The 8,969-nt window shown below is 42.2% G+C and overlaps 1 protein-coding gene across 3 annotated transcripts; it reads left to right on the plus strand.

Annotated features, from left to right (window-relative positions):
* Positions 1–250: 250 nt before the first annotated feature.
* On the plus strand, positions 251–4,131 carry LOC138150029 (BOLA class I histocompatibility antigen, alpha chain BL3-7-like). Of its 3 annotated transcripts, none has more exons than XM_069073383.1 (8): positions 251–335; positions 618–783; positions 1,003–1,281; positions 1,626–1,901; positions 2,070–2,174; positions 2,614–2,646; positions 2,820–2,864; positions 3,057–4,131. In XM_069073383.1, exons 1-8 carry the CDS (start codon positions 282–284, stop codon positions 3,059–3,061), a joined length of 963 nt encoding a protein of 320 aa, XP_068929484.1. In that variant the 5' UTR covers positions 251–281; the 3' UTR covers positions 3,062–4,131. The 3 variants fall into 3 exon arrangements, with proteins under 3 accessions (XP_068929484.1, XP_068929483.1, XP_068929482.1); XM_069073382.1 differs by having other exon boundaries at positions 252–335; positions 615–783; XM_069073381.1 differs by having other exon boundaries at positions 257–335; positions 523–783.
* The last annotated feature ends 4,838 nt before the right edge of the window (positions 4,132–8,969 follow it).

Raw genomic sequence — 8,969 nt, forward strand, 5'->3', positions numbered from 1 at the left:
AACAGAAGCTGTGTGTGGAGGGTATTAGAAGGAAGTTGAGTGTAGTCAATAGATGCCGGAGGATGGTGACTGATCCTAATGCTGGGGATTTCCTCAGAGTCTGTTCCAGTTTTCTTCCTGCAGTGTCTTTATTCTGACCATCCACGCACGACACTCTTCTATTTTCATTTGCCATTGGGTGACAAAGCCTCTCTGCAGCCAATTAGAATTAAGGCTCTGCTTTTATATACCGCCTCTTTAAGTTGCTCTCAATGTTTTAAGATTATTGACCAGGGAAATGTATGTGCTGTCTCTACTATTGTTGGGAGTCCTGGTCCTTACAAAGACCTGGGCAGGTAAGTGTAGTGTAAGGTTAAACTTCTGCCTACAAATAAATGTCCAGAGGCAGGTTTGCTCCTCGGCACCTCGGCCTTTGCCGCAGATACTGAGGAGAGACTGGACTGGGACAGGGAGTTCACCGATACTATCAGGACGAAGTCCTCACCCTGAGCCCAGGCTAGGTCTCCCGTGTTTCCGACTCAGGCTCTCACTCCCTCAAGTACTTCTTCGCCGTGGTGTCTCGACCCGGGCTAGCAAAACTAAGGTTCATCTCCGTAACTTACGTGGACGACCAGCAGGTCTTGAACTTCGACAGCGATCGCGAGAGCTGGAGCACAGAGCCCAGGATGCCGTGGATGGAGCCCGATTACTGGGAGCGGGAGACACAGACCTTCAGAGAGGTCTCGCAGCGTTATCGAATGTGCTTGCAGAGAGTGACCACATACTACAACCATAGTGAGGGAGGTGAGTGACCAGATGGTCCTCGGGTTACCTGTCAGTTACCGCCTTCACTTACAGGCAGCAGGGTGGGGGGTCGGAACTTGGAGAGGAGGGGGTGTGCCCTCAGCTCGAGAGGAGCAAGATTTCTGACCTTGTAGGAATGGTCTTTGCGGGTCGAGACGCTGTGAAATCTTGTTGCGACACCGCCCTCTGGGCCAGGCTGAATCTTCTTGGGGCTCTCAGGGGTTCACACATTCCAGCAACTGTCAGGCTGCGAGGTGTTCTCCAACGGGAGCTTCAGTCGCGGCTTCGCGCAATACGCCTACGATGGAGAGGACCACCTGACGCTGGATACCGAGACCCTGCATTGGATCGCGGGGAACGCAGGGGCCCTGAACTATAAGCTCCAGTGGAAAGAAGAACAAAGCGTTGCAAAATATTGGAAGAGCTATATGGAGGAAGAGTGCGTATACCAGCTGCAAAGATACCTGGAGAAGGGAAAGGAGATACTACTTCAGACAGGTACCTTCCTACCTTCCCGCCCTGCCAAACTCCTCGCTAGCTGCTGCATCATTCGGCTTCCTCAACCTGAGACCATGACTCCAGCCTGAGTGTGCTGTGCACAGTGCACCGAAATGGGGCTCAGCTTCCCTCTCCCTGAATGGGGGTGAGGTGGGGTCTCTATTCCTTCTCTGCCTCCCCTGCTGCCGCAGTCTTAGGGTCCAGTCTTTCCGGAATCTTGCCAAACCTGGACTTTGAACCCTTCCCCTGTGTCCAGTCTATCCTTGTCTACCTGGAAGAAGATCAGCCTCTGAAACAACGAGAGAAAGGCGACCCTGACCATGTCTCTGACCTTGGCCCCACAGATCCGCCCTCGGTACGAGTGACCCGACACACAAGGTCTGACGGGGAAGTATCCCTCCGGTGCCGGGCTCAGGGCTTTTACCCTTCGGAGATCTCACTGACTTGGCTGAGGGATGGAGAAGAACAACTTCAGGAGACGGAGCTCATTGAGACCAGACCTGCGGGAGATGGGACATTCCAGAAGTGGGCAGCTGTGAGGATGCTCTCTGGAAGTGAACAGAGATATGCCTGCAGAGTGCAGCATGAGGGACTAGCTGAGCCTCTCTTCCTGAAATGGGGTGAGGACAGTGAAGTAGGGCATGGGGGAGCTCTCCACACCTCCCCACTTTCAGTGACAGAAGGCTCTGTAGCTATGCTTGAGTTGGGAGAGTAGAACTGTGTTTGGAGAGAGATAGACCTGAGCCCAAAGAAGGAGGAGGGTTTCTCACTTTTTTTTTTCCTTTTAGAGGCAGAGTCCTCATCTGTAGGGCTCTCTGCAGGGGTCACCTCTGCTTTTCTCCTCCTCGCTGCAGTCATTGTCGGAGTTGTGATCTGGAGGAAAAATACTTCAGGTAGGAAAAGGAGAAAGGGGCTCAGTAGGCAGCAGGCATGACTGGGATTCTGGGTTGTCTTATCCTATATCTATCTGCCCCACCCAACAAGTGTCCTATTAAGACTGACAATAAGACCCCCCAAGGGGCTGTAGATGAACGTGCTAATAAAGAAACACCATTTTAACAGATGGTCCATTTCGGGTTCGATAGGGTCAGTGAGCAGGGTAATTTAGACTCATCACAAATAGATGTAGAAATTTAGATCAAAAGAATTGAGTGCCTGCCCAGAAGTGATCAGGCCTAAAATCTTTCTTCTCTTCCTGTTGGATTATGATTCTGTGCTAGTTAAAAGAGTCACAGTCACAGGAATTTATCCTAGGTGAATGGTGGAGAGATTGAACCTCAAGGGTGCTTGCTTTTCCTGAACTTTCCCACTGAATTATTATTTTTCTTCTAGATGGAAAAAGAGGGAGCTATACTACAACTGCAAGTAAGTAAAGGGTCAACATGGGGATAGATGAGAGAGGCTGGCTTATTTAAACCTTGGGCCATGGGAAATGGGAACCCAGAGTCTCTCCTCTCTCTTTACCTGCCCCCATCCTTTCCCATTGTCTTGTTCTGAGCAATATTCCTGAGTAAGTTATCTCTCTTCTGTTTCTCCAGGTAGTGATAGTGCCCAGGAATCAGATGTCTCTCTTACAGCAAAAGGTGAGAGTCTGGTGATTCTAGAGGGGGGTTGGTGTAAAGGGGGCAAATGCAATGAAGATGAGTATTTCAGTGGTTGGATTTAAAGGAGTCCCTGATTTTTGGAGGGGGGGTGAGACAGGATGTTCAAAGTAATGAAGGACTTGAGGGTAGAACTGACTTTTTTTCATGTCTTTCACCTGTTTCCTTTTTCAGCCTAGGGGAGCTGCCCTGTGTGGAACAGAGGGAAAACAAAAAAACGAACACAACAAAGCAGAGCCACCCATTTCTCCATTTGCTTTCTCAGTTCTCTTACCCTGTCCTCCCTGTACTGGGCTCTGTGATCAAGCCCCTATGCTGACCAGACAAACTTTATGGTAGAGAGTGTTGGTGTCCTCACCCTATTATTTTGTGCCTTCTCATCCACCTGTTTTCTCTCTGTTCTGCCAGAATTTACCGGGAGAAAATTAAAGGAGGGGAGTGGGGCAGAGAGATTTTCCCTTTCTCCCCATTTATTATGCTGAAGTCTGATCTTTTTCTTTAGAGAAATAACTTTCCCCCTAAGTACTGCTTTGGCTGTATTCCATAAATTTTGGTATGTTGTCTCATTGTTGTCATTCCCTTTAATGAAATTATTGATTGTTTCTATGATTTGTTCTTTGACCCACTTATTCTTTAGGATTATTGATCTTTTTCTGGCATTTGCTTAATGGAAAGAAATGCATTGTGAATAATTTTTCTTGATTCCTCACCTCTCCCCCTCCCAACTTCAATGAGACTCATGGGGTTGATGGGGTGCTTGGGTGCTTGTGCTTGGATCTCAATTTCAAGATCACATTTCTCCCTAGCCTCAAAACACTAACCCTGACTGTTTTCTTTCCAGTCCAAAGACTCTGTGCTTAGCAATTACTCATGAGTTGGCCCCAGGAAAACAAACTATCTTTCCCTATTACAAAAACAAGCACATCTTTGAAGAATTTCCCTTGTACTAACAGAACTATCATGTTTTGATTCCCACAAGTTACGACATACAACCCAGAGCTCAAGTTATATATGTCAGCTCTCAAGCTATTTCACTATAGATGTAACAGATAAAAAATACACCCCGTAGGACCCCCTTCACCTGTATTCCAGTAGTGAATGATGCCTGTGAATAAGGTTGTATGTTATCAGCTATCTGCCAGATACTATTACTTTTCCTATATATGTTTTAGCATCATTCCTATAAAGCTGAAAGTTCCTTAAGGAGCTCTGCCCTCCATATAAGTGTTACAATAAACCTTTGCCACCTTGACTTAAAGAATATTTTAGTCCATTATTTCATTCTAAATGACACTTTCCTTTACTTCTATCCTTGATGGGACCCTGAACCCACTAAACCACATCAGGATGACACATTACAGCAATAAAAGAAGGACAAGAAATTAAAGACTTGAAGATTTTTTTCTTAATTGTCTTGGCTATGCTGAGTCTGTGGTTGCAGATGGGTGTGGAGGCTGGGTAAAGGAGGTAGCGACACAGGGGATGGCAGCATGTACATAGTAACTATTCCAATATTTTTTATTTAGACATTTTCCCCCACCCAATTTGTCCTTCTAGGCTACATATATGGTATAAGTGGCATTTTCCAGGAATTCAGAAAGATCCTAGGTCACTTTAACCATGCCATGTCAGCCTGATGAGGTCAAATATATTTCAGTGGTAAAGTGGATAGAGTATTGGACCTGGGGTCAGGAAGACTCATCTTCATGAGTTCAAATCTGGCCTCAGACATTTACTAGCTGTATGACCTGGAGCAAGTCACTTATAGCTGTTTGCCCAAGTTTCCTCATCTATAAAATGAACTGGAGAAAGAAATAGCAAACTACTCCAGTATCTTTGCCAAGAGAACCCTAAATGGGGGCACAAAGAGTTGAACATGACTACACAATAGCTTCAAGTGATAATAAATATATAGCTAGAACTTCAAAGCTTATATAGTCACACACTTCTATTTCATTTAGACAGGCAATTGGCATAATGGATTTGACTTCAGGTGAAACTTGAGTAGAAATGCCAGCTCAAACTCTTACTACCTGTATGATCCTAGCCAAATCATTTAAACCCTCTCTGATTCATCACGTGTAAAACAGATATGGTAATAGCAACTACTTCAGAGGGTTGTTGTGAGAATCAAATGAAATAATAATCAGTGCTTTGCCAGCCCAAGAGTGCTACATAAATTCTAGCTACTAGCATTTTATAGGAAAGGAAACTGAGGACCAGAGAGGTTAATTTTTCACAGGTAGCAAATGTCAAGTGAGCATCCCAGATAATGTAACTCCAGAACTAGAGCTCTTTCCATGATCTCAGGTTTTTAACCTGCAGTCTTGCCATCAATACGAATTTTACTTTCATATTCCTGTGTATTTGAGTGTGTGTGTGTGTGTGTGTGTGTGTGTTCTGGTTTTACCCTTATCCCAAGAAACTTCAGGGTTTCAGTGTCCTCCATGTCTAGACCATTACAGAATTCAGTACATGGAAGATGATGATGATGATGATGATGATATCACTAATAATATTAGTAATAATAATTCATGCTTTATGGTTCATGCTGCAAGATTTGCAAGTTACTTCATGTTATCACATTGTAGCCTCTCAACAAACCTGTGAGTTAGGTGCTATTATTATCACCCCCATTCTACAGATGAGGATAGTGAGGTAACAAGAGGTTAGGTAACTTGCTGAGGATCACATACATAGTATGTGTCTGAATGAGTGTGGTAAAAGTTAAGATTTGAACTCAGGTCTTTTTATCAAGTCCAATACTCTATCTGCTGCCTCTTGTTCACATTTTGGGCTGTTTTAGGGCTAATATTCTTTATGTTTATTCCACAATTTTCTGTAAGTGGTCTAAATTTGGAATCAGCAAAGAAGGACCTACTGGATCCTGTTGTGTGATCTACCCTGCTGGAGAAAAAAAAAGTACTTTCTACTTTTTATACAGCTCTCAGTAATTCTTTTCAAATAGAAATACATTTTAATTACATATATTTCTGTGTTTTGATTCCTCCAAGATCAGACTTGGTGTCTCTGAGAGCTGACATTAGACAGTTGCAACTTTCCACTATTTCAGGTGCACCCTCAAATTTTCACTTGACCAGAAATCTATGTGTTTGGGTTACATTATTTTAATTATATGATTTATACAATATATTCAGCTTCTATTGTATTTAGTAATTCATTCTAGGTAACCAGTTACATCATGGTGGGAGCCCACTAAAGTTTAGATTCTCTTGTTCATGTATGCAAATTAATTAGAGGAACACGTTTAGTTAAAAATCTGAATTAACTCATAGCCTAGAGTTAGGTGGGAGATATTTGTTTCCTACCCTGGAATTAGATGGCAAGGTGGATAGAGGGCTGGACTTGGAGTCAGGAAGACATGAGTCTATATTTGGCCTCTGACAGTTACTATGTGAACAAGTCACTTAATGTCTTTAAAAATATATTTATTTTCAGTTTTCAACATTCACATCTGTAAGATTTTGAGCTTTAAATTTTTGTCCCCTCCCTATACTTAAATGTCTTTTAGCCTCAGTTTCCTAAACTGTAAAATGGAGGTCAGAAGAGTACATTTAGCAAATAGTGGGCACTTAAGAAGTACTTGTTTCATTTCTTTTACCTTCCTTCCTTCCTTCCTTCCTTCCTTCCTTCCTTCCTTCCTTCCTTCCTTCTTCAATTTCTATGTTCTTCCTTCCTTCCCCCTTGCCCTTCCTCATTCCTTTCCTCTGTTCCTTCCTTCCTAGGAGTGCCAGTTCCTTAAGGATAAGAACTCTCTTATTTTTTATATTTATATTTATGGTACTCACTCACACAGTAAACAATTAATAAATACATTTTTATTTCATTCAGTTGTGCCTCATGTCAATTTTCCTATGGCTAAAACATATTGTTTTCAAGAAGGGGGTAAGGAAATCACTTTGAGGCTTTATCCCAAACATATGATAAGCAAGAGTGAATAGATGGATGATCCCACCTGGGAAAGAAACTCTTTTAACCCATTCTCAATTTTGGCTATTAACCTAACTTGTAAGAGTAAGTGCGCCACCACTCCTCTCCTCTTCCTACTGATTTCCTCATGGCTTACAAATTGTAGGGTAAATATTTTGCTTCCAAATACTCAATATCCCTGATGAATAGTTACTTCATAGTCTATGCTCCAAATCATTAAAACTAAAATACAGATGTTCTATAATACATCCCCTCTTCCTCCTCATCTTCATTTTCTCCCTCTGAGTTGTATAAATTGATTATGAAGTGCCCACCAGAAATTATACACCAAAGCCCCCTAAACCTGCCAGAAGGGGCCCCTACCAGGGTCCCTGGAAACCACCTGATAGGCCACAATAGTAAGGGAACTTTTCACCTGTATTGCCAGAAACATACCCCAGACATGTCTGTTCTTATTAGAAATATGCCCCAGATGCAAGTCTGTTCTTTTGCTAGGTAATCAAGGCTTCACTAGAAACAGCATTACACCCCCTTGGAACCATATTTTGTTGTTAGTAACATCTAGTTCTATAAAAATGTACCTTGCAGAAGGCCCGATACTGTCTTCCCTACTGAGGAGGCAATCACCGGCTGGTTAATAAGCACGCCTATCAAATTATAATTGGTTTTGGGTGGCCAGGTGGCTCAGTGAGTAAGAGCACCGGCTCCAGTGTCGGGATGACCTGGATCAAATCTGGTCTCAGATACTCAGCACCACACCCAGAAATAACTGGCCATGTAACCTTGAGCAAGTTACTTAACCCCTATTGCTTTTTAAAAAAATTCTAATTGGCTTTGCTGTCATGTCCATTTTATTTGTCCATTTCAATTATTGATGCAAAAAAATGGAAAATAGATTTTAACAATTCTTGTTTAAATTAAATTATATGTTTATTTTTAGTTTACATCATTCATTTCCAGAAGATTTTGAGTTACAAATTTTCTCCCTGTCTTTCCCCTACCCATCACTCCAAAACATCGATTCCACTGTATACTCCTTCCTCCAATCTTCCTCTCCTATATCCTCCCCATCCCCCTCCAACTTTCCAGTATGGCAAGATGGCTCTCTACACCCAAGTGCTTGTATATCTTATTTCCCAGTTGCATGTAAAAAAATAAACAAACTTATTATATATATATACATATGTATACATACATATCTATATTTTTTAAACATTGATTTTAAAACTTTGAATTTGAGATTCTTTCCCTTCTTCCCTTGTCACCCACCCTTCCTAGGAAGATAAGCAGTTCTATATAGGTTGTACATGTGTAGCTATGCAAAACATTTTCACAGTGGATATAATGTGAAAGACTGACTGTATTTCCCTCCATCCTATCCCACCCCCCAATTGTTCTATTATCTACCTTGACCCTGTCCCAAGTTCTTCTCTTAAATGCTATGCCAACTAAGTACTGGAATCCCCAAATTCAGCTTTTCTCAACCTTTTACTCTTGGTCTCCTAAAAGAATCTGTCTATAAGTATACAGTAGGAGTCGAAAGAATTGGGGTTCAATTTTTTTGTTATTTTCCAATTGTGTAACCTTAGGCAAGTCACTTTGAATCTCTGAACTCCCTTCTTCTCTTTAATTTTCCATCTATACCTATTGTCTCTTTCCGGCTATCTAGAAATAAGCCCAGATCTCCCCCATTCCTTAAATTCTGCTGTCCCCTAAAGCTGTTCTCCTCTTTCTCTCCTCCATTTAATGTCCAAATTCCTATAAAAATCTTCTATACCTGCTTATTCCATTTCCTCCCCTTCTCAATTTCATGTCATTTAGTTTCTGTCCCCTCTCATTCATCTGAAACTGCCCTCTCCAAGATTAATGAAGATTTTTTAATGACTAATACCAAGATATTTTTCTCAGTTCTCAATTTTCTTGAATTTTCTGTTTTTGAAACTGTTGACAGGTTCCTCCTAGATAGGAACCCTCACCTCTGTTTTCGTGACATTGCTTTTTTCCTAGTTCTTCTACCTATCTGACCATTTTTTCTGAGTTTCCTTTACTAGATCATCAAACTTGTCTTGCCCCTAAGCTTGAGTATTCCCTATATCTGTTCTGGGCTCTTTTTCCTTCTTTTTTAAGGCTCAGTGA

This window comes from Petaurus breviceps, unplaced genomic scaffold, assembly GCF_028583685.1.
Source record: "Petaurus breviceps papuanus isolate PSGF00001 unplaced genomic scaffold, PetGlider_PUasm1.0 90865, whole genome shotgun sequence".
NCBI classification, from domain to species: Eukaryota; Metazoa; Chordata; class Mammalia; order Diprotodontia; family Petauridae; genus Petaurus; species Petaurus breviceps.